This window comes from Pholcus phalangioides, unplaced genomic scaffold, assembly GCF_987345545.1.
Source record: "Pholcus phalangioides strain wild (caught in Gottingen) unplaced genomic scaffold, Ppha-v1.0 ptg000009l_1, whole genome shotgun sequence".
NCBI lineage: Eukaryota > Metazoa > Arthropoda > Arachnida > Araneae > Pholcidae > Pholcus > Pholcus phalangioides.
Window position 1 is genome coordinate 12,075,846 of NW_028301602.1, and position 27,417 is coordinate 12,103,262.

Below are 27,417 nucleotides of genomic sequence, written 5' to 3' on the forward strand. Positions count from 1 at the left end.
TAGCATCCTAAATAATTTCAATGCAATTTTCCTATCCTGCAAGAACAATGTTGTGGGCACTAGAAAAAAAATTCTAAAAAGGCGTATGACTACATTTAAAGCAATTTAAATCCATTTATTAGAGACTCACTGCATCTGCTGATTTCTAAAAAAAGTGCAATAAATTCTCGCGTAAGTCTTCACTTTGAAATGTCCATAACCCGCTCAATGCGTCTCTTTGTATCTGTCAACCTAAAATTTATGGTTTTTAGTGTTGATAATACGCATGCAAAACCAATTCAGCGACGCGTTTCACAATCTGCAAAAACTGCTTGGATTTGATAGTTGGAAATGATGTCTAAATGCCAAAGATTTGGAGTTCGAATCAAAATGAAAATATCAAATATTTGAAATTGTGCTTCGTATAAATGAAATATTTTAATATTGAAAGCTATATATATAGAGATTAATCTCGTGCCCGTAGTCATAAATGTGAAATTTTTGTCATAAAACTGAGAGTGAGACACGAATCCCCTTTGTCCACAAGTGGAATTTCGAGGCATTTACGCACAACCGAGCCCGTCTTGGCCATTAATAAAACCGCTTGCTACTACTTTTTGTGATTTTTATCATTATAAGAATGCGTATTTTAGAAGCTACAACTGACATTTCTCAATGAAACCATAATCTTTTACACACCCAAAAAAAAAACTAATTTGGAAATAATAAAAATTTCATCCAGTAAAGAGTAACTTGATGACATTGTGCCGTCTTCAAGCGCAGAGTTTACATTGATTAAAAATATTTTTTTTTTAATTGGACTGACACAACACATAAAACATACAAATCAAACTGAGAAAAACACAAAACAATAAACTTCACAAAAAGTAACATTACGATGATACAGACCCTTTGTGACCCCAAGGGATTTATTCCATTTTCACTGTATTCTATTATGTTTATTTTGCTTTTTCGTTATTTACATAAACTAAAAATTAATCAAATTAAATTCAAAAATGCTTCAGACAATTTTTGAATAACTATCTTCTAATGGGAAAACGGAGGAGAGGGGGGAGGGAGAAAGGAAGGGGGAGTAGAAAATTATTCATGTTCGCAAGGGGGCCACAGGAATGAGAAATGGTTGAAAGGGGGCCATGGACAAAAAAAGGTTGAGAACCACTGCTCTATACAATTAAATGAACACCATGGACCCCTTTGTAGGATAATATTCACTATGAAATGAAACGAATACAAGGATTACAACAGTGAAAATGCTTGTAAAAATACGGATGTGAATTATATCGAAAAAACAGCAACCCAAAATAATATAAAAACAATGCTAAGTTTCATTGTTTTTTTTTCCTTCAAGTTCGCGGTCTTCTGAAATCTCTCTAAGGACCCCCAACGGGTCTCTGGACCGCTGGTCCGCGGGTTTATAAATTTCACTGATGTACATTATAATTGGCACGGTTGGTTGACACATCTCTTTTTTTTTAAGAATACGATTTTTTTCTTGATTTTGCGCAGGTGATGGTGCTCCCCCCTCCCCTACATCTAAAAACAAGGAATTGAGGAAGAAATATATCCTGCCCTTTTCTATTATAAACACTGTACATGGTGTGATAAAATACTACCCTAAAAGAGAAGGGATGAAAGTCTCTCTCTGTCTTTCTGTTTGTTACCAAAAACTGATCCTGCTCACTGGCAATTGATCTGACAGGTTGCGGGGGTTGGAAAACACGTTCCTGGAGACGAAATCTTACAAAATGCCGCTGTGGTGGTCGAGTGGTTATAGTGCCGGACTCGTGATGCGAGGATCCGGGTTCGAACCCCACAGTGGTGGTCGGCTGAAGTTGGTTTTCTGTGGTTCCCAACTTCAAGGCGCAAATGCGAGCCGATCTCCCCGTTAAAAAGTCTCGCCACAGAGAGCAACAGTCCTACAACGGTAAATCATTCAACCATAACACTTCACTCATAGTTAGAAAAACTGGGGGCAGATGACAGCACTACACATAACAAGCATTACACAGAAACAAACTTTACGTCAGGTTGCCCTACACGTACACGCATATTCCCGCATGTATCGATTCATTGGGGGTTCGTTGGGGGGTTCCGCGGGGGGGGGGGTGGTGCATGTGTGGTGTAGCAGTAGTAGGTAGGGCCTCCAAAAAATGGCTCGGGGATCCACGATGTTCTTAAGTCAGCCACCTCGTTGGGCAATTTGCCTGTTGTGGCGTTGTATTTGTATATAAAATATCTGGACTCGCATTGCAGGAATAATCGGAGTTTAAAAAGACGAGATATCGCGTCAATGCCACTGAAAAGATTAATACGACGATATAAATTTGAAAAAATAAAATAAAAACGGTATAAATGCGAAACCTGGATGATAATCAGCGCATATTCAAAGAGAGTTTCCCAAAATACGACACCACCCAGATAATGCAACGGCTTTAACAGGAAGAATGCTCAACGAGGTGGTTGAGATCTATATGAGAAGAAAATGAACAATTTTGAAAGACAGGAAGATTATTTAAATTATTGTTTTCTTTTTCCTGCCTTATTTCTTATCGACGTCTACAATCATCAGCCAAAAAATATTTCATTTAAGAAATCGTGACTTTGAAGAAGTAAAAGCTCTTCAATCCTTTCACTCATTAATAAGATCATGTTGAATGGTAAGGGATTGTTGCACGCACCATTTTCTCAAATGCCACAATTGGATAAGTAATCTGAAAAAAAATCTATCGTTATAATATGTGTCCTAATTAAGAAAAATTCCGTGTTTAAATTATTGATTTCACTTTACAAAAATATCTATTGCTTGGAACTTTAACGCATGTGCTATTTTATTAAACCTGTCCGCAAGTTTAACAATAAATTACTTTAAAGGGGTTTCAAAGCTTTTAACATAGTCAAAAGCCTGAGAAACTATATTCGCGTAGTAGAAATGTCATTTAACCCTGTGAGAGGCAATGACGAGATATCTCGTCTTCATAAAAGAATCTTATTTTTTTTGCATCGACAAGCCCAGATATTTTATGAAGTTGATTTCTCAATGTAAAACTTTTCCCTATACCCAATACTTTGCACCTGTTGAAAACCAGAAGAAAGCCAACTTCATTAAGAAAGATATGGTGTTTTGAAGGTGGATCTCTGATGATTTATAATTGCTGCGTAAGGGGTTAAATATTATTTAAACATTTATTTATTTCAAATTATTCTATATATTTTCGATTGTATATGCTATGCTATGCAAATAAAATTTATTGCATTCCTTCAATGCTAATTATTCTTACGAAGATTTTTCAACAACTGGCTGATGCTAAGATGAATTTATAGGAAAGTAGGAAAGTTCAACTGTCACTGCGGAGAATTCTCTCTCTTTCCTTCGTATGGATAGCAAAGAGTGACATCATCCTTAGCTAATATTCTTGCAAATTTTCAAACATTAAGAAAAAAAATTCATTATTGACAACTTGCGCTCATCTTAAAATTTCATAACATCAATGAAACTCAATAAAAATGAATTAAAAATAAAGAAAACTGTTCACTTCATGAAATAACAAAAAATGTCAAGATTTCATTGACACAATCTTATTCAATACTGAATTTTAAATTTAAATTTTTAGAAATGAAATTTTTTTATAAATCGAGTATGTATGAATGAATCTAAAATATTTTTAATGATTTTATGAACTGAGCAGTTATTTTAAATCAACTGACATTCAATTACATTGATTTTATGCTAATATATCATGCGCAAGGTGATGTGACGCGTACTCGCAAGATGTACACATTTTTTCTTAATATTTGAAAATTAACAAAAGGAACAAGTAAGTATTAGAGATATGAATTCAAATAACCCGAAAGTTAAATAATATTTTTAATAATATTTCTACCACAGCATAGTTCTTAAGGCTATATTTGACTCCTTAAAACTCAGTTATAATTTAATTTAATAAATTTTAACCCTCAATTTGTTTTTCATGTAGTCTAGAATATTCTGAAACCAAATAAAGTATAATAATAACTAGAGTACAAAGATATATCGGTATCTTAATATCGATTCGCATAAAAAAATAGGTTATCTGAAAGAATCTAAGCAATCTCTTCCTTTGTCGGTAACAGGTTATTCTTTCCTCAGAAAATGTATCATTTCCCTCCCATCAATATCACATAAGGTGTTAACGCCCATAAAGCAGGTGTTATCATTATAATGGTCTTTATTTGATTTTTGCGTGCCGGACGTGTACTGTCATCGACACATCAACGAAATATTCAAATAAATGAAAATGCGATTCTTATTCATGAATACGAAATTATGGAAATCAGAGATAGATAAGTTTATTTTATTTATTTATTTTCATTTTGAGAAAATTTATAGTATTTTATAGACCAATGTCTCTGCTTTCTTATGGAGATATTCGAAAGAGTCTCAACAGCCTTGACTTGTGAAGTGATAGAAGACTATAAGCAGGTTGGAAAGGAATAATTTAGCTTCCCGAGAGAGAGTCACTATGAGCGTATTGTTATAAAGCCATGATACATAATCACCTATCAATGCAGGGTGATGCAAAACTCAACGTACAAAATTTTAGGGGAGGTAGAAAACACACGAGAAAAACCGAATCACATAGGAATGTATGACCGGAAACCCCAATAAGCGGAAATAAACGAAGATGCGGAAAAATGACAAGCCAATAATGGTGAAAAAACTCTTTATTTAGCGATACTTTGCGCGAGGACAGTACGTGTACACGTTAAGTTTCACAACAAGTGCTCCGAGTTCTTACCATCCACAGTTATGCACAAAAAAATTGTGATTCTGTTTTGTTTTTGTGTTTTCTACCTCCCCTTAAAGTTTGCACGTAGAGTTTTGAATCACCCTGTGCCGATCATCCCGACGTTTTTTCATAAAATTGTTCCCTTTTCCGCGTATTTTCAACTATCTTAAATTTGTATCATTTACTGAAATCACGGATTAGAATTATTTTGAAATGTTATGAATATTATTATGGTAAAATTTCGTATTTGTAATATAAATATTCACCTCACACATTGGTTCTGTTCAAGAAGTTTTCGGGAACTGCATTTTAATGCACTGTAATTCACAGTAAAGCTTCATTTCCCACCACTGTCAATTTTCCAATAATTTCAATGACGAATAAGATTTTTTCTGACATCTAGTAATTTTTTTTTGGTAGTCATAGTCATGCATTTAGGATCCTAATTATGTAAAGAACTCCTATTTTTCTGAAAAAAGAAAAGAAAAAAAAATGGTCAGGATATATAAAGGGGAACTACTAGTGATCCATTCTACGCTGACCATATTTCCTCGAGAGAAATACGAAAAATTGAGATCCTAAAAATAGGAAATATCAGAAATTGTCGCCAAAAAAATTGTCAAATGTAAGCAAAGTTACCAATTTTCTCTGAGTCAATGATTAGTCTTAATCATTAATGGTGAGAAATGAAGCACCGTAACAAATCGCAAGGGTCGTACGAATTAAAACTTATTTCACGTGAAACCCTTTGACGTAACAAATATATGTGTCAGTCATAATTATCGCAAAATGCAGTTTTTAAGTAATGATAATTATTCTCATAAAAATATAGAAATAGTACAGCATACACACACACACACACAGAGAGAGAGAGAGAGAGAGAGAGAGAGAGAGAGAGAGAGAAAGAGAAATGTGGATTTACACATTACCTGCTAATATATTTTGTACAGGGTGATTCTAAATTCATGGAACAAAGTTTAATGGTGATATGACTCATAGACAGCATTTTCGGTCTCAAATTTGGAATTGCTATTATGATTCGACCACACATTCTATGACCAATAATAGAGGTAGAGGGTGTTTTTAGAGAGTGCACGACAGCATTAAAATCAAATATCATATTTTTCTGACGGATTTGCTGCAATATGTGCAATCAACCTACCATTAGACTGCGCAGGGAATTATAATGTCTTAGGCATTCTCATGGTGTAAACCTGGATAAAGGTCGAAACACACAACGTCTCTGACGTGACGTAATAAACACGTCACGTCAGTGTAGTGTTTGTAGTGTCAGTGTAGTGTTTGTAGTGTCAGTGTAGTATTTGTAGTGTCAGTGTAGTGTTTTTAGTGTCAGTGTAGTGTTTGTTTGCAGTGTAGTGTTTGTTTGCAGTGTAGTGTTTGTTTGCAGTGTAGTGTTTGTTTGCAGTGTAGTGTTTGTTTGCAGTGTAGTGTAAATGTTTTGTCCTTAACACAAATTCTACCACAAGACATTATACCACCTGATCATTGTTTGACGCAGCATAACTTTGATGATGCTTGCACCAATAAAAAACAAACTTCGTTCCGATCCGAAGGTGCATCTGCACCCTTGAATGATTGATATCACATATCGCATCAAATCCGTCGAGAAAAATGACATTTGTTTTTGGTAAAGTGTTCTTGCGCAGTCTCTAAAAACACCCTCTACCGCCTTTGCTATTGCGATTCGACCGCACATTCTATGATCAAGAATGCTTGTTTAGGTGTCTTATATAACCTCTCTAAGTTTGTTCCGTGAATTTAGAATCACCCTGTATATATATATATATATGATCTAATTCGGTTATGATTCCTCGTTTCTGGGAATTATATTATGTGGAAACAATGGCGCTCGGGTTGAATCCTTTCTAATATAAATACATGAATAGAAGGTGGAAGTCGTCTCAAACATGTCGGAAATCCTACATTCATTTGCATTCGTACTCGTTCAATTCTAAACAGGTTCCAAGATTCAAAAATAAACTTGAAAGAGAAATTGATGCTTTTTTCCACCAATCAAGGAAAAGAACAAAATCCAAATAACGCTTTTATTCAGAACCTGAAAATATCCACTATTTGAGAGAACATCATGATATCATTAATTTATTGCTTTCGAAATTTAGATACTGGATGACCGTGTCTAAAAGAATCCTCCACGGTACCTTTTGAACCCGTTCGTGTATAATAGAATATATAAGCTGGCCGAAAAACCTCATTTAAATATCTGTCTCTAAACCAGTTGTGTGTGTGTGTGTGTGTATTTCAGTTCGTTAAAAACCAGATTTTTGTTCAGATTTATCTTTGTTTCCCAAATACACACATTGTCAAAAACGTTTCTCTCGTTTTTTAATATCCAGAAATACATACCATAACGCTTTTTTTTTTTTGTAGACAGCTGGAACATTATCTATGTCGAAGGAAATGACTTATACAGTGCCTGCCGCTTATTAAAATATCTTTATTATAGAAGATTTTGATTCCATTAAGCGGATGATTTTTCATAACCAGTGAAATCAAAAATTAATTTTTTTTTGAAGTATATTCTTTTGAAAGAAAATTGTATGAAAAAAAGTGAAAATACGATTAATATAGGCCTATATATATATATATATATATATATATATATGAAAATTATGAATAGATTCTTAAGTTAATAAATAGCTTATATGGGCTGCCGAGTTGCAGGCTGCATCGCTTGCAGTGTGGCGCTGGTATCAACCCTGTATTACTCCGGGATTACACTATATAAGTTTGATAAAAGATCATTTACAAAACTCGAAAAATGCAACGAATAAACGTATCTGCTACATTTGAGCGAATGTAACCAATAGACCTGTTGGAGTTTTTTTTTCTTTCAAGTTTTGTATAAGATCACATTTAATTAATATAACATATATATTAATTAAAATACAAATGCTCTTCTCTCAGAGATATTGCGATTACATTTTTTTCTTGAAGACTTAAATTAGTTTATTAGCACAGTTGGTTATTTTCTTAATATCGTTTGAGAATTTTTCTTTATTCCAATGTTCTTATTATACTATAAAAGTTTCACAAAAGTTTTCGTTTATAAAGCTTGACAATTGCAATCAATAAGCTGATCGGTTGCATTTGTTCGAATGCAACAGATACGCTCATTAGTCACATTTTTCAAGTTTTACAAAATGCTTTTTTTACAAAACTTTTATAGTGTAATCCTAGCCTAAGACACAGTGGTTTTCAGCCGTTTTTTCACTCGTGGAGCCCTATGTAGTCTATAATTTCTGTGGTGGAACCCTGTAGGCTTCGTTTTCTTTATTATTTATCAATCTACCAATATATCTGATTTATTTTGCGGAGTCCCTGGGAGCACAATGAGCCCTAAGGTTTCCACGAAACGCAGTTTAAGCACAACCTGATATAAGACAAAACCGTCTCAAGATCATCATCGACCGCCGGCCGGTTGAGTGACATGCTGGCCAAGAGCCTCTATCTGGCTCGTTAACACACTCTCGAGGATCATGGTTCCAGATCTCATAACGGTGGACGGTGTCAATCCCTGGATGGTGTCCGCGTTGGCCGATACGTCACGACAGCACTGGTCGAAGAACTCCTGGACCATAAAGGGTAAACTTTATTTTCTAGTTTCACAGTTTTTTAGGAGATGAAAATTGAAATTCCGTTGAATTCATGAGAGTTTTCTTGATATATTTGGGTGAGAAAAAACCCATCTATCTCTCCTCTACCGTCCTACCCAGGGTCGTTTGCTGAAGTTAAGAGAGGCTACTAATGCCTCTACTTCAGTGACTCACGCCACAGTGCGTGAAATAAGTCTCTCCACGTGGTCGTGTCTCCAGTGGTGTGGATGGTAGCATGTTTGCTACCTTATACAAATACAACGCCACAACAGGCAAATTGCCCAACGAGGTGGCTGACTTAAGAACATCATGGATCCCCGAGCCATTTTTCGGAGGCCCTACCTACTACTGTTACATCACACATGCACCGAGGAACCCCCAACGAATCGGTACATGCGGGAATGTGCGTGTACGTGTAGTGAAACCTGACGTGAAGTTTTTTGTTTCTCTGTAATGCTTGTTATGTGTAGTGCTGCCATCTGCCACCAGTTTTTCTAACTATGAGTGAAGTGTTATGATTGAATGATTTATCGTTGTAGGACTGTTGCTCTCTGTGGCGAGACTTTTTAACGAGGAGATCGGCTCACATTTGCGCCTTGAAGTTGGGAACCACAAAAAACCAACTTCAGCCGACCACCACTGTGGGGTTCGAACCCGGATCCTCGCATCGCGAGTCCGTCACTATAACCACTCGACCACCACAGCAGCAACCTTGGTGACTTTTCTTTCCGAGTTCACCTCGGCATAACATCCAGAAATCATGTTTCCTTTCAGTTGAATTCAATTCAGAAATCTTTTTCATTTGTAAAAGTGGAGACATTTTTAAATATCAAATTTTGAAAGCGTTTTAGCAATTTGAATTTAGAGAGCGGCTGATTTTAGTATTGTATTGCATCAGAAATAAGTTAAAAACTATTAACTACTGTTAGTTATTAATTTTTAATAGCTTCAATATACGATAATTGAATCGACTAAATCGCAGCATCATGTCTACATTTCAAGAAATGTTTCGAGGAATCGGTACAAACGGAAGGACACTGGTCATACACGGGCAATATCGGCAGATAACCAGCGATTTTTGTGGCCATTGGATTTGATTTTCGATACTGATGCCACACCAACGGAATTTCAAACGCGCACTGTACTCGGAAAGTAACACATCATAGTTAAACAAGGAAACGGGACATAATAGAATTAATTGATTTACGATAGATAAAAACTGTTGAAAGTTTAATGGAGTGTGTTATGGAAATACCACAAGTAAAGACAATACTGCGAAAAAAGGGGGACATTGAACCCCTAACATCATTCAACACGTGTATGGTGCCAGGTTGATATCTTCATCAAGAATTTCAGGATTGAGTTCGTGACCAGGATTCCTGATTCAAAGTCTTTATTGACTTTTAAATAAAGCACAGTTTCCATTTCAGTTTGTTAGATTGAAATTTCATATCTATCTTGGATAGTGTTTCAAGAAACAATGGACGATGAAGAGAATCTCTATTAAAAGGGTAGTGAGTGGTTTTTAAAAGGCCATCCCCTGACATCTGAGTATTTATCTATCATATATGGATCCTTTCTCTTCAAATCTCGTTATGGTTCTTTGATTTTTAGTCTCAGAGGTTATTGTTCCGATTAAATTTCTTATTGACGACGATGTTTAACACTGTGACGTCCGAGAGGTTAACTTGTTTATTGGAGGTGGGTTTATGGTTCGGACATTTTGTTTATAGTTTTTTATATGATTTGGTTGTTTGTTTATTGTAGAGGGAACAATGTTGCAACCTGCTTACTTTGGGTGTCCAGATCTTTTCCTATTCTAGAGGTCCATTTGGTTAATGTGTTTATTGGGGGCAAGGACCGATTGAGTACTTGACCAGAAAGAGTCATGGCCAAAGCTTAGCAACATAGACTATAGAAAGTCAAATATGTTTATGTATTTTAGAATCATATATAGATAAATGCTTCAATGTAATGTAAGCTGTATTTTAAATCTTTACTTTTTCTTAATATCAGCTTTAAAAATGCGAAAATTCCAACTTGAAACAGATCGACAATTCCGGATTCTTTATCTCTGATAAAACACTACTACTAAACCAAACCTCGTAAATATTTCTAACCTCTGGTTATACTATTTCTAACCATTTCCGCATCTCCACGGATTTTCTAACGAATTGGTACACGCTGGAATTGATTCGTTAGAAAATCCGCAGAAATGCGGAAATGGTTAGAAATGGTATAACCAGAGGTTACAAATATTTACAAGGTGCATGTACGGTTTAGTAGTAGTAGAGTAGTGGTGTTTATCCGACATAGAGAACCTGGAATTGTCGAAATGTGAATTAAAATGGTTATTTCGTGTTCATGTGTGTATATGCGAGACCCTAATGTATCTATTTAATCGAAGTTATGATTGTTTCACGTTATACTGGTACTGCCATCCGTCGTCCGTAGTTTGAAGTGGAAATTTTATATTCCTAAATTATCATATTATGTATCTTGTTGAATGTGTACCTACTCGTAGCGGGGGAGACGTTTTCAAAGTGGGAGACCAGCTCACCTTCGCACCTTGAAGTTAGGAAACCGCAGAAAAACCAACTTCAGCTGACCACCATTGTGTTGCCATCGGGGTTCGAACTTGGATTTTCACGATAAGAAACCACGGGATAAAGTACTGAATTAAATATGAGGTAACGAACGTGATCAACACGTATTCCCAAGAGATCTTTACGATCTGTTCAGGGAATTTGCTAGTTTGTTAGTAGACATCCATGACCGAACTGGGATTCGAACTGTGTTTGAATTCATCCGTACGTGGATGAACAGTGTTGATAAAAGGGAAAGAAAATTATAAAAATTTCAGAACAAGAGAAATGCAATGATTTGGGGGGGGGGGGGGGGGAGGGAGACAGTTTTACTTGATGGCCTTAGGTCTGCTCGTTCACCACCTCATCGAACCCCTACTGATCCCAATTATCATTAGAAATTCGCACTATTATCCATCTGGAAATTTTAGACCACTTTAATGTCTTGCGACTTAAACAATTTAAACGACAAATTAGTGTAAATGGAAGAGGCTCATCACACACACACACACACACACACACACGGTTGAACACATTTGCTATAAATGATGATGGACGTATGAATGTAGAGGCAAACGCAATTCTCAGTAAAACCGATTTACTCTGTAATGAATCTGCAATTCTTCTCGCGCGTTTAGTACTTACAACACAGGCCTAGAACCAACAACGAAGAACATCAAAGTATTATCCGCCTAAGCATATTTAATGACGCTACACTTTGATCCCTATCATCTCCACAATAACCATTATCGAACCATAAAGGAGCTTTTCGAGTGTACAGTAAATACTCTCTCGAAACGGAACTCTGAATTACTGTATGATATATATCCGGTTCGTAGAGTATATACTTCCGTCATACATTGACCCTCAAATAATAACAATTGATGCCCATATATAACGGTTATAATACTCTTTTTCTTCAGCGTTACAAAAAGCCTTTCGAAACGCCTCAAAAAAGGCCTGTTTTTTTTTTTTATTGATGCGCCATCTTTTCAATGAAAGTGGAGAATTCGATGCTTTTGTGGGGAATTTTTTTGTTGTTGTTAAATTAAGGTCAAGGCTCCGCAATATACACACACGCATACGCATTTTTCTCTCCTCCCATCTTATAGAGAGTCTGTTATATTCATTGAACGGCCTAGCAATTGAAGTTATTCGTGCCTATTATGAAAAAAAGGCCCTCGCATGCAAACACATAAGAAAGTGGGAGCCGATAACAAAGAAAAGAAAAAACCGGTTTCGATTTTTTTTTCGTATTTGTAATACGATAGGCCGCTATATGTGTAATAGTAAGAGCATTTGTGGATGCTCAATAATCACGATTTAGCGTGGTTTTTAAATTTCTCCAGCTGTCTGTGCCTTTTAATATTGCACCCTACGGGCATTTTTGCTGTTGGATGAAGAAATTTGACACTCGAAGTGATTTTTTCCGGAGTTGACCTACTAAATTCAGAAGAATATATATTTTGATAGGAATTTATTTTGAATTTTTTGATGTTGATTGAATATTATTTATCATTATTAGAAAATATTTGGAGTGAAACATGATTGATTATAACCAGACTATATGGTATTTTGGGTTTTACAGTCAAATATTTCAAGCAATGTAATGTTTCAATGTGAATGTCGTGTATAAGCCGAGTTTTTGTGTTCAAAAGTCGTCAATAAAAAGGAGTGTCGTCTTATATAAGAGTAAAGTTTTAAAGTAAAAATACTGTAAGGTTTATTTTCAGTTTCTAATTTTATGCTCTGTCCCCGGTCGGAAATTTCATGTTATTATTTTTTCTTAATTGTTTTTTCTATAGTTAAAATTATACAAGTGATAATGAAATTATATGGTATGTTTTTGCTGTGTGTACCTAAGAATTTTCAAATTCAACCGTGCTATTTTTTTTTTTGACATTTATGTAATATACACAGTGCTGTGTTAACGAATGGGCCCGCCCAGACACGGCCCGGGGGCCTCAAGAGAAGAGGGGCCTCACGAAAATGAGATCCGGTTGAAATTTTCTAGGATTTACCAGGTAGGGCCTCCACAAAACCACTTGGCCCGTTGCCCATGATACTCTTAAGACGGCCCTGATATACAGTATTATATTTTTTCATTATTATATATCAATAATATATTATATTATTGATGTGTATTTATATATATAATAAAACCCTTCTTAAAGGGTACCCCTTCGATGCGATCACCCCCTCTTTTACGGCCAAATAATAATTTCCTCGCGTATAATAAAAGTATGAATTTCAAACCCCTGATCACTCCTGGTCACTCCTCTTTTGAGGACAAATTATTCTTGTCGGTGTCCGCAAAAGAGAGGTTTTATTGTATTTTGAGTTAATTTAGCAGTCATTAAATAGATACCCAGGGGTACCGCTACTCTCTGTTCTAACCTATTTGCTCTTGTGGTTTAGATTATTATCTCTAATTAATCCATGAGGGTATTTGGGATAAATCAATTATATCACACGATGGGATTTGCTCAACAGAAACATGACAATATTATATAGAAGTTGTCCGAATAGTTGTCCATTTCTGGATTGTTCACTCTTACCCTTTTCTGGAATTGCTGTCCTCCACCATTGTCTTCTAAATTGCCTTTTCTGCATTTCTGTTCACCACGTAATTTTTGAGTTTATACTCCTTTAGTCTAATTCCTGTTTCCAGCACTTAGACTGCCCCTTTAAGGTGGGAATACTAGCTGATCTTCCATTTATAAAAGTCTCTCCACAGAGAACAACTAGGCCTACAACGTAAAAAGAAATATATATTCATGTATAATACAGCAAACAAAGATAATCTGACGAGTTGTTTGCTTCCGAATCCGCAAGACCGATGGCACCACTTTTAACCACAATACAGGAATTGCTCAGAAACAAATTTCACATTAAGTACAGAACACATTCCGGCATGTACTAACTCGATAGCAGTGGCGTCGGAGCCGGTGTTTTACAGTGGGTGCTCGAGTACCCACATTATTCTGCACCACCGGTCTGAGCACCCATAGAACTCATTCATAAATGGAAAATTGCATTATAAAACACAAGCCCAGCTACCCTACAGGTTCATGACACTTTTGATGCCTCTGTTCATTAGAAGCTCCACAGAGGAATAGTTGAGGTAAATGGGCAGTTTTTAGCAGGAATAGTTAGAATACCCGTCTTTTTCAAAACTTTTGCATTTTTGCTTACAACCTTCATTTTTTCAATAATTTCAAGGCCTAATTTCAAAAGTTTTTATCCAAAAATAATTAACTTTCATTTGAAAGGATTGTAATTTCATAAGTACTTTATGCAGTACAAACTCAATCAGGGCCAGAACTAGTGGAGGGAAGGGCAACTGTCCCAGGCGGTAAAAAAAAATTAGTGGGGGGGGGGGTGGGTGGTGGCAATTTTAGGTGGGCATTATTAGACAATTTTAAAATTATCGAATTTTAAAGTTGTATGGGCTGCAAAATCATGTTTGCCCCGGGTGGCAAAAGTCCTAGTTACAGGCTCAATAGTCACAACATGCAACTAGCTTAGCGATGTAGCTAGAGGAAAAATATCCATGACAAATACAGGTGTCAATTATTTTAAAATAAATTCCGTTCTCTGGTATACAATGCTAAAATTAGGGGCTAAATTGAATGATTGATATACTACCACTATAACGAAATTACTAGTGATAATGTACATATGTTTTTGGATTCTTAATTGATTATAATATTTTTTCTTATTAGATGATGAAGTCGGACAAACTCAAATTCCGGTAAACTGACAATGACTATCAACTTGCTGATGTACCAGAAACCTACCCAGTGATGTTGATTTAGCTTTGAGCTGAATCAGGTCTCTTGCCATGACATTCGTGCCAAACTTTCCGGAACACAGACTGAAACAGACGGTGGTGAAATCTTAGGATAATCCTGGTGATGGGAACCGCCGAAACTATGTTCATCCTACCTCAAGGTATCAACCGAATATCAGTATCAATTATAAGCATATTTCCATTCATTTACACCAGCGGTTCTCAACTGGTACTTCGCGGAGCCCTTGAGGATACGTGCGAACTCCCCAGGGGGTCCACGACAACTCAAGCAAAATAAAAAAAAATAGTAAACTCGGAAAGAATAATTATAAGTATTTTTGAATAAAATTAATAAATCAGTAACGTTGATAAATAAATAAAGAATAGGCCTACGGGGCTCCTCTATAGAAATTATATACCAGAAAGGGCTTCGCGAGTCAAAAAGGGTTGAAAACCACTGATTTACACTATCGTTTATTTTCTATGTGTGTGTGTCGTAGGTGTGAGGACGACACTAACTATAGTTTTCATTTCTTTTTTTGTTGTACTAGTTCTCTCGTGCCATTCTCTGCCGGCCAAAAGCAGACTAGTCAATGCGTCGACCAGCGACAACGAAATGAAATCGACTGTGAGCGGTATGTGCGTCCTACAGCAGTCGAACTTCATGTCCAATTCGCTGACCGAACTCCGATCGTGGAGGTGCGACGGAAAACGATGCGTGGTGTCGCCCTCTACCGACAGAATCACGAACTCGAAACTCATACATAAAGTTCCCAGTCAGACGGACATGTGGGAATGCATCCGAACTCATTATCAGTACCTCATGGAAGATGACTTGATCGCCACATGCAAGGTTATAAATCTTATTTTTATCTGAACTGTAAAAAAAAGTTATAATCTGAAGAGTTGTCAAATTTATTCAATGATGCCGGGAATGTTTCAAAACTGAGGGCCTTTTTTGTTGATTTTGATTTTTGAATCCATTCGAGCACCCACGTAATTCCTTGCTCCGATCCATAGAATTTTTTGAAACACGCTCTCATTGTTTAACGTTTAACAATATAACGACCGCGTGGTCATTCTGGCTGCTTTTCAAACTTTGATCACCATTTGCAACTTTATTTTTGAAAATTTGACAATTTTACTTTGTGTTTTTCCTAATTCGTCGAAAGGAATCTTTTGGAGCAAAAAACGAAAATTTTAAGCCATTTTGCATTGACTTTTTTACAATAACTTCTACCTAGAACTACCGAGCGGTCATTTTGACCGCAGTTGAAAATTTCGTTGCTTAACCAGATTTTAAGTATACTATGAATGTATTTTTTTAGGAAATTGTTCATTTTTATTCCTAAAACAAGGATAAAGATTCGTTCATGTTTCGTTACATCTCAGCCGCAAACAAACATACAGGTTGTTTCAAAAAAAAAAGTATTAATTTCTAAAAAGTTTGTAGAATGCATTGAAATTATCTATATTCCTTGTTTTACAAGTACTTGGCGAAAAATAAGGCACATACTATACTCAGAGTGCCCTTGAGGGTAAAACCAAGTAGGTGAATCACATTTCGTTTTTGACCATGCAGTCTGCATAGATGGTAGAACACTAAGGATTCAGGCCACTAGAGCCCTCAAGAATTTCTACGAAACGTGCCTTTAACAATTCATAAACATAAAAAGTAATGCACGTACCCTCTCCAGCACGGGGCAAGTGGAGCCACCACTATAAATGTTTGCAAACTTTTCCGACACAACTCTGCCTGTTTTGAGGTAACGGATGTAAAATGCTTTGCATCAGTCCGGGGTTTTGTGAGCGGTTCTATCTATCTGTCTACCCTTTCCAGCGTGATTTGCCTGGCATCCCCAGCAACCCTTCATTGTTTTGCCTTATCGGAACCCCTTAGCAGGAGCGGGTGTCATTCCATTGTCGTGGAATGACACCCCCAGGAGAAAAATAAGATTAATAACATAAGATTTTCCACGGGGTTTTAGGGCCCCAACCCCGTGAAATTGGCAAAAATTGGCAAACAATAAATGTCATTTTTAGACTATATATTCAAATGTAAATCATATGTATAATCATTTATGTAAATCTCACGTAAATACAGTGTGTTTCCCGAAAAGTGCTACATTTATATATTTTTTGAAATACTCAAAATATTTTTTTTGTCATGTAATAGTATTCACGGTATCTCATTTGCTTAATAAAACCCGGTAGAAAATTTTCTCCTCTGGGTAATTCAATGCTTGCCAGTTAAAGGGTTAACTGTTCCCATAAATGCTTATATTTTACAGAAAACTCGAGAAGAATTGTCTTGGATGTATTACGACGTCGCACCATCCACATCGGCGGACGTCCAGCGTTGGACGTGTGCGGATTTCATCAAGAAATTCAATGAAATACACGATTCTTTACATTCTTTGTACACCGCCTGCGTTGATGAACAGGATAAGACATGTTTCGAACAGGTAAAATTGTTTTCGTAATTGTTCTTATACCATAAAAAGTATTTAAAAAAAGGGGCTACATTTTTTTTTTTTTAAAACTGATCCCCATAGATATCAATGCTAAAATTGCCGATTTTAGCGTAGAAATGCGGAAACTTTGTGGAGTTTTCCACCACATCAATAATTTTAAAAATTGGATTGAATTTTTGATTTTTGAAATATATTGAGTTAGCTTAGAGCTATACGAAGCTCAGAAAATTAAATATAAAATAATGAGCCAGACCTACTTTTGAGGTGGATATCCATGCAATAACATTGATTTCAGCTTTTTATATGTATCTTCTCAAGTGGGAAAATGAGAATTAATGTCTCCGTATTGTCTTATATCCAATTGCATCAATCCATATAGTTTAGGATGTTTTGAAATTAATTATGGGGCCCATATAAATTACATTGAAGAAATTCCGCAGCTTTAATCAAGCATTTTTTGCAGCAAAAACAGACAGATCAATGACTTGAAGTAAAAAAAAATATTCGAAATTTCTAGCTCCCATTGAAAAGAAAAAAAAAAAAAGACGATTCACTTTTCTGTTTCTTTAATTTAGATTTGCTTCTTTCGTAAGTCGCACAGGAAGTCGTCATATTGGTTACCTTGTATGTCCCTCAAAAAGAGGGAAACCTCACATGAACCAAAAAAGCCTCATTAAGTTGGTATCAAATTCATTTAAAGATTCAGGGGGGCGCACGCGCCTCCTTCACGAGCCGCCCGTGGTAAGGGGCCATTCAAGTATTACGTCATCAAATTTTTGGCCATTTTTGACCCCCCTCCACCCCCTTGTCAGCAAAAATTCGTCATCAGCTCTGCCCCTCTGAATCCTAACTCATATTTTCATAAAGGGTGGTTGATGGCGTAAGCATTATCTAAACCCCCCTCCGCCCTTGTCATCAAAAGTCAGCAAATCGGAACCTCCCCCCCCCCCCACTGATGATGCCGTAATACTTGAACGGCCCCTAACCCTATTTTAAAAATTTTAAAAAATCTATGTTTGTGCCGCCATCTATTGGTAGTGTCTGTAAAGTCCAACCTACGTAAAAGGAGAGTCCAAACGAGAAACTTCTGCTGCCATCTGTCAATAAATTATTACTCCATTATTATTCAATTTATACTCCATACTATTTTGCTTTACGTAATAAATCGTGTTAAATTTTCTTGTTTCGATGAAATGTAATAAGTTGGGGCTCTGGGTAAATATGAACTTTTGTGGTCATGCGAGAGACAGGCCCTGGATAGATAGCAACGGCTTAAAAATTTGAATATTGAGTAATTTTTTTAATTTAACTAATTAAATATGAAATTTAATTTATTATTCTTTTTTAAATTTATTTAAAAAAAACATACAAAATGTAAATTGTTTAACCTTTTCGAATAGCGCATGTATGTTTCCAATTTAGTGAAAGGTAATGCACTTCAATTACACTAATATTCTAATATATACAGTATTTGATTCGTCTAATTTTTAATTTCTGTTTTCTCTTAATATATATAATTTTTTGGGAGAGAGAGAACGCATTTTTATCATTGTGGTGCTAAGAAAAAACTAATAAATTTCTTATCAAGACATGATAAACGTAATTAAAAAAAATAATTTTACAAATTTGTGATTTATTAATTTAGTGAATTCATAAATTAAATTAATTTTATTCTCTTAATCATTTGCCTTACTTTGCCCGTGGAAATTGAAGAAAGTAATAAGTGAATCAAAATTTTAAAATTTTTGAATTAAAAAAGTGGGTCTACGATTCTCTGCACTTGTCTATTATTGATAGTCATAGACATGAATGGAATGAAAAAAAAGAACAACCTGGCATTTTCAAGTGGAAAAAAAAACACCCATAAGGTGCAAGGAGTTAACCATAGTATTTTTCGTACTAAAATTTGGTTGTTAGTTTGTTTTGCACTAGATGGCGCTACAAGTTGCTGATTATTTCCAATCTCATCTCATTCCCAGCTTTAGTTACGTTTGTCCATACTAGATGGCGCTGAATTATGTAGCTCGTCATCTGTTATTTTCTTAGTGAATTTAAAAACACGCTGAATAGCGCTAGATGACGCCACTGATGAATGTTGAAGGAAAAAGTAGCGTCTAACTTTGATATTTTTAACCTGGGAAATTTTTTTATAGAAGACAAAAAGAGTTAGAAAATTTAATTATGTAATCATGTAACGCTTATCAGTCATAATCAATACTTATACCAGTTAAACGAAATTGACTACGTTATAATATCGAAAAATTTAATTAATCAAAAATATGTATTTATCAAAAAAACGTCAATTTTTTTTCCAATTTTTCAATTTTATTACTGATCCACACAAAGTGTTTGACTCAATTTCAAAGTAATTTTGATTCATAGCTACGATAAAAATGAATGTGTTATTCGATGAACAGTTTGTGCTCCCGTTATTTTTCAGGTTAACCATGATGCAATACAGACTTTGTTGAACGAGTGGAAAACTTACAAGGAACAAGCGATAATTCTGGAAAAGAAGTATCCATGTATGAAGGATGAAATCTCGAAGCGTTGCAACATCCTCAGCAACAAATGGGAGGCCCTTGAGCTTTGTATCTGGCCCAAGAAACAGGAGCAACGGGAAAGTCTTTCTCAAAGTGAGTTACCATTATTCCAAAGTGCCATTATTTTATTTTTCAAGTTTGATACGTTGGCTCTTTTTAAAAGATGGTATTGACGGTATATATCAGTGATTCCTAACGTGGGCGTTAACACTCCCTTGGGGGTGATGGAATGTTCCAGGGGGCGGTAGAAGCTACGGGTATAACATAGGATCCTATGGGTTGGATTGCGTTGGGTGGGGGGGGGGGCGATGGGAGAAAAAAATTTCTGAAGAAAAGGGGCGATGCGATAAAAAGGTTCGGAAACTGTGGTATATATCATAGTAAGCATATCTTTCCGTTTGTGGGAAATTTTGAGCTCAGAAATATTTTTCCATAATGTATAAAGACTATTATTTGTTCCGGAGACAAAAGAAACTTATATACTGTTTTTCTACAGCAATTGATGCAGTGATTCTTGTAAATTTAATGAAGTCGAACTTGGTTGATTTGAAGTCCAAAGCCACTGGAAAAAAGTTCGAATTATTTATCCAAAATTTGGATTATCCAATTAATCTATCTTAACTTAAACATCAACATTCATATAGGATAATGATTTCCAATCATTAAAATGTTATCAGTTGCGAAACTGTTTCCCAAATTTCAATAATCTATAATTATAATAATCGATTTTATTGTATATACAAAAAAATTGACACGCTTTTTAAAGACAAATAAAATTTTGATTGGTCGACTGCTAGACGCGTTTCGGCTCTTCAATGGAGAGCCGTCATCGGGACCTCGTGGTCAGAAATCACACAAGTGAATGGTGAAGGGGTGATGTTTATGTTTGGTCGTCCGGAGAGTTCGCTTTTGTATTTGCTGAGGCCAAGTTGTCTTTGGATGCGAATTGGGGCCATCGGATGAAAAGTGTTGAAAATTCTGTCTCGACTGAGGTTAATAAAGTCTCTCCAAGCTGACGAAAAAAAGCAACACATAATTCCGAACTGAATTTTCTCGAGGGATACTTCATCAGAACTTGCCAGTATTTCTTCGTTAATGATGGAAGGAACACGCCACCCATGAGCGAAGATAAGGGGAAGGGGTTGCCCCCCCCCCCAGCGGCAAAGGTTAAGTTGATTGATCTAAGGTATATATGCATATATGAATTAACATCACCATCATCATGCCCCCCAGACTTCCAAGTCTATCTCCGCCTATGACGCCACCTATTTCGTCAGCTTGGACAGACTTTATTAACCCCAGTCGAGACAGAATTTTCAACAATTTGCAACAGATAGCGCCCCAATTCGCATCCAAAGACCACTCGGCCTCAGCAAATACAAAGGCGAACTCTCCGGACGACAAAACGTAAACATCATCTCTTCACCACTCATTCGTGTGATTTCTGACTACGAGGTCCTGCTGACTGCTCTCCATTGTAGAGCCGAAACGCGTCGACCAATTAAAATTATATTTGCCTTTAAAGCGTGTAAATTTTTTGTATAAATTAAAATCAGGCAAAGTTCTAATTTTTGGGATAATAATTTATTTTAGCTGCTACGTTAATCCCCTGTTCTGAAATCGGCATCACCACAGAATAAATTTCTTGACCACGTTGAAATCCTGATTTACGGAAACAGTTCATGATCATCCGTTATGAAAATATTTAATGAATTTTTCTTATCATTCTTATGTGTGCTAACAAGGAAATATACTTTCATTAAAAAGTATTACAATTTATACTTTCCAGATTTTCTTAACTCAATGATGGTGGAAAGATTCAGATTTTGAACGGTACACTTTGATCGATAGGTTGGACAACATAATTGGTATTAAGTGGTACACATTCTCGATGCACTCTAGCTGAAGAATGTTAAAATGGGTAAAATGTAAAAAAAAAAAAGAAAAAAAGACGAGAATAAAAAAACCAGAATTTTCAATTTTTTTTTATTAGTCTTTAAAACAGTTTTCAAACCTTTTTTGTCCCATCGCCCCCTTCTTGAGAAATTTTTTCTCTCATCGCCCCCCGCCAACGCAATCTAACCCATAGGATCCTGTGTTATACTCGAAGCTTGTACCGCCCCCTCCCCCGGAACATTCCATCTCCCACTGCTTTAAAACATTGCTGTTCAACAACTGATTCCAGAAAAGCAAAGTCTGGCACCTTGTACAATTTTTCCAAACCACGTTAGCTGAAACAAAAATCGGGATTGTTATTCCTCTGACTTCGAATTATCCAAAAAATTCGAATTAAACAAGAAATGCTAACACTAAATTAGATAGAAAGCTCAAGGGAACTTGTAAAAGTTCGAATTATCTAAAATTCGAATTAACCAAGTTATACTTTATTACAGGCGCTAAATTTTTATCTGATTACATTTCGTATAAAAATGTTACATTCCACTTCACTTCATATATTGCACTACAACGATTCCCTAATCCGATACTCATCACATTTCTCCCTTAGCATCCAGAAATTACCACGGAGTTCCTATGACGCAGTAAATGAAGTAATCGTATTATTAATATAGTGCCTGCCTCTCTTTCCAGGGTAAACGAAGTTGCAGGTAAATTATTGCCGGAACAAGGGAGCCGTGGGTGCCAAAGATATGAAAAATAGGGCTCTACGGTGGTGTTTGAAGACACATATTCTTTGCATAAATCCCTTGTTTTTATATGCTTGACAAAGTAACCCTGAAGGCTATCTATCTAAGACAGGGGTGCTTAACGTTCTGTTGAACGGACTTTGTTTCAAAAGGTCGTCCACCTTTGCCAGTAAAATGAAGGCTACAGATCCCTTTAAGAAATAATATTCAGTACATAGTAATGGAGGAACAGTGAACAGTGTGTATTAACTGTTTTCTTATGCAAGCTGACGGATCCCCTAAAATATCTCAAAGAACTTTCAAGGGATCCGTGGACCCCTGGTTAAGAACCAAATGATCAAAAACCGGTCAGAACACCCAGCATATGTCTCTTTTAGGCATGCTAGGATGAGGTTAGTTTACATTATTGGATTCCGACACGTATCCGAAACTCCATATTCATTTTAACGTCTTAGGATCGACCGTTGAGTGGGGTTGAAGCTGGGCTAGGCTAGATTTCGACATAAATCCGGTGGCTGAGTTTTCTGACGTTCATTCATTCATTCATGTCGATCAGGGTTCTTCTATACCAGGGGTAGCCAACAGCTGGCCGCATGCAGCTCCCGACTAAATAAAAATAATGTGTATTAAATTGAACTTTTGATGATCATTTCAGTTATTCGTTTCAAGAGCAGACTTCCTAATAAACGTATTACTTACATTCTTATTTCTAGTGACGAAAATAATTTACTATGGCCCCATTCATCTCTAAATTTCGACTTGGCATATTGGTGATATTCTGCATTGCACCAGACTGGTATTTATTTAAACTAAAGTACCGATATTCTGATTGAAAATGGTAACACACACGTCATAAGAATACATGTACCGCAAATCTTTCCTTGTAATCTTAGGGACGTTCAGGAACGCTAAGTAATGGTGAGCGTACATCCGTCCACACCTACAGGTGGTTTGCCTGATTCTTGCAAAGCTGGTTATCTTATCTTGGTACCACCATGTGCTTACCCGTTCCAGATCATTAATGTCATTCACGAGACTGGCTTTTGGCATGTGCTTTCCATCCCAATAATAAAACTTCTCTTCCACCCATGTTAATCAATTCCTAATTTTTGAACTCTTTGGAAGGGCACGGGCACCCTGTGTTCTTTCCTGCTTCTGGTCAAAAACGTATGAACTCACGGATGTCATTTCTCTAGAAATTTAGTAGCAACGTATAAATCTGTGGTCACATGGCAGAATGTCATACAAGTCACTTTTCCCAAAAACTGAGTCGTTCACATTCCGGAGTCTTGTTCGTCAAAATTTTGGAAGGTGTCAAAATTTCGTCCATCTTTTTCGGTTTATGAGGAACCAACGGAGGAAAATTGCAATAAGTCAAAAAGCCACGGTATCACATTTTTGCAATATATTGTTTACAAATTTACCCTCGTGAAATTTTGAAAAAGTGACTTATTACATTTTGTCATCTGGGCACAGAAATAAAAGGGTAGGAAAAACTTACCTTTATGCTACGTAACATAACAACATGTAAGCAACATAACCACGATTCCAAAATCCAGGAAATAAGGAAAGCGATTCTTTTATTTTCAATAAATATTCTTTGGATTCAGAATAAATATATTAATTATTTTTATGCTTTCTCATAGAAGTGTGCACATTTGTGTAATACTTGATTGAATAAGATTTTTCTTCAAATTATTTTTAGTAAAATATTAATACATTGTATGATATATGTGTGCTAAATTGCTTGATTACACCTTTGAAGGGCAGATATTTTTCTAAAACCCATAGGAAAAAATTTAAACAGGTGCGTCCAAGGCCGTAACTAGAGGGGGCGGGGGGTACAACTGCCCCTGGCGGAAAAATTTAGGGGGCAGTGGTTTTAGATGGGAGCAAACAGCAGCTTTACAAAATTATCGAATTTTAAAGTTGTGGGGGCGTCAAAATTCCCAGTTACGACCCTGATTGACTACGACCCACTATGAGACCACCCTCTTTCTTCAAAGAAGAGTTATTAAACTGATTTAATATATTTTATCTCATCAGGACGTTTTTATTTAGGAAATTCTTTCGCGACATCTTACATCATCAACGTTACCCCCCCCCCCACCTCCGCCCCCAAGGGTGGGGGGGGGGGGTCATGACCAACACTTTTTGAATCACTGTATCAAGGTAATAGAGATGAAGAAAGAAAACTCTTTTCAGATAATAGTATCTTAAGGGTGGAAAAATATTACTTTCCTGTGGTGGCAGGCATAATTTGTAGGACCAGACCTGCTACTCACTATTATGTTGGCCTTCGAACAGGGAGAAGTTGGCCACTTCGGTGCTATGGTGCAGAATGGGGTCCACGGTTTAGCCCGTTTTTCCATCACATTTAAATAAATAAATCAGATGCACGCATCAGGGTAGATTCTGCATTTCACAGTAGATCCAAAACAACACCAATACGTCTTCAACAGAGATTTTCAACCTAGAACTTTGCAGCACGTGGTCGAATTACTTATTAACTCCCGTTCCAGGCAGTTCGATAGGTTTTTTTATTCTGTCTCTATGAATACATATTTATAGATGAGACAAATAATAAAAATCTTCAAACAGTCCAGGACTTTTAAAAACTGGTTATTCTCGGTCCTTGATTATTTTGAGCCGCAAATACACGTATGGAAACGCTGAAGATATCAACATGAAATCAAACGCTTAATCAGACCAACCTACGCTGCACCTGCAACGACTCTATCTAATGGCCATTTCAGATTCAACTGCTGATAAAGGAACGCAAACAAAGCCGGAGAACGAGAAAGACGTTCCTCGAGATGAGTATCCATTAAGACAATATTTATCCTTCATATAAATAAATAAGTAAATACCCAGAGAGAGACTGGATTTTTCCAACATTTTCCCTTCTGGTAAACACTCCAGACCCACCGCTGATTAAATACTTTGACCCAATAACCCGAATAAAGTAAATGCAGCATCAGATTCTGTCGATGATTGAATAGAAGGGGAGAAGGGGGGCTCCATAAAAGAAACAGCCCAGGCCCACTACGACAAACGGGCTTTCTATTATTTTATTTTTAAATGAAGAGCAATTAGCCGAAACCGCTCTTGAAGTACCATATAAATCATCGTATCATTTATTGAGATAATCACACCAATACTTACAAAACGAGATTCTTTCAGTTGCGTGTCAATGTGTTCATCTGTAAATGTGTTGGCGATTAAATTTATAATCATTCATTTTATTGACAGCTATCCTCTTCTTCTTGCCTTCTCCTAGGCTATTTTTAGAGCCCTCGTAGTGGAAAAAAAAATGATTAGGTCATTAATCAAAATCCGATCTGTCCGATTGTTTTGTAACGTGCGGCTTTGAGCTTAACGGCGTATATCGATGGTTCATCTATACATATATACGCAGAATATTATTCGATTTTTAATTAATGAAAAGCTCAATGAGTAATCAAGATCTTTCCACACGAATCTTGAATATATCGAGGTTAATTCGATTGCAGCTGAATCCATAATAATTCCGTTAGTTTTTCTTATCCGCACAACCATAGATCTTAATTTCTATCGATATACCCAGAAAGTTTAATAAGCTTGAATTATTTTCCAAGGGAATGGTAAGAAAAAAACCCCAAAAACATTGAGGATAAGAAAGGTAAATTTTGTCTAATATCTCTGTGTGAAAATGGTCGTTCACTTCTCTTTTTATGTGGTACGTTTTGTACCCAAAAATAATTGTGCGTGGTTATAGTGCCGCTAGGTATTATTAGCTCGTTGTTTCCAGCCTGAATTCACCTTAGCTCCACAGTGGCGGAGTGGTAAGATGATGTCTTCTACTATGTAGGTTGCCGTCAATGTCCATGGGTTCGAATTTAACCAAAAGAACATCAGAAAAAGTTTCTTTACCTGGGACGGACCATCGATAGATGGAGTCTTCATTTCCCACCCAACTCCACTATTTGTTAATTGCCATATGGCAATATATGATGAGTTGGTGCGTGGTAAAGTAGTCTAAATTCACCGCGCGGAATCAGTTCCGTATTTGATTTTTTGTTTTTTTAATGTTCAATCGCAATAAAATGATAGAATTTCGTAAGCGGTTGGAAAAAGAGTTATGGTTGTAAAAAATAAAGTTCTTCCTGCATTTCGGGAAGTGAAATCTATACATGATACGAGCTTTCTTGAAAAGAGGAATTTTTGTCGAAAAAGACTGCTTTTGGACCACTGATATACTTCAAAAAACTTTGAAGATGGTACTTCGAGTAAACCATAACTACACAAAAGGTTTTGACCGTTTGAAAAATGGCAACATGTAGACTTGAGTCATGATCTGGCATACTTTCAGCAAAATAAGACAATCAACGAGAAATTTGGAAATGCTATTTTATGAAAAACCTCCATTTGATTGTCAAATTTATTGCCATTGATTCTTGCTGTCATTCTATATTGCCTCTCTCTTTCTCTCTCTCTGTGTGTGTGTCAAATTAGTGATAATTTTTTTTCGTTTTGTAATGGCGATTATCCGATTGATATGGCTTTCACCATGAAAAATGAAATGTTGTTAGTACATATTCTACCCAAATTAATCACTGGATGATTTTATTCCTATTCTTATTGTCAAAAGAATCAGAATTATACGATTAAGTGATGTCATATGGATGAAAAAAGTGAAAGAACCGGGACTTTGAACGGCATTCTGGTGCAAGGAGTTTCAGGCAAGGCATGAATGAACGCCAGAACTCTTCCACCGGACATTCCGTAGTCGACACATCTCTTCCATCCCAGCTCGAGTGGCATAATCCGGACCTTCAGGCCGGGTAACACCGGTGGTTTCAGGGCGGGGGGTGGCTCGAGGCAGATTAACTCCCATGAAGAAGATTCTAATCCTTCTACATCTAATTTAATTACCTGACGTCGTCTATTGTTTTCATAGAAGTGAAGAAAACATTTGGTCAAGTGTCTGGGGATAA

General features: G+C 36.3%; 1 protein-coding gene across 1 annotated transcript in view; it reads left to right on the forward strand.

The window, feature by feature from the left end:
- The window catches only part of LOC149081769 (uncharacterized), a 380,853-nt gene that overhangs the window by 137,354 nt on the left and 216,082 nt on the right, over positions 1-27,417 (forward strand). Inside the window, exons 3-6 of the mRNA XM_089237205.1 lie at positions 14,712-14,940; positions 15,331-15,632; positions 17,071-17,244; positions 19,694-19,889. Coding sequence (XP_089093331.1) covers positions 14,904-14,940; positions 15,331-15,632; positions 17,071-17,244; positions 19,694-19,889 — 709 coding nt within the window. The 5' untranslated portion in view covers positions 14,712-14,903. The remainder of the gene's footprint in view (positions 1-14,711; positions 14,941-15,330; positions 15,633-17,070; positions 17,245-19,693; positions 19,890-27,417) is intronic.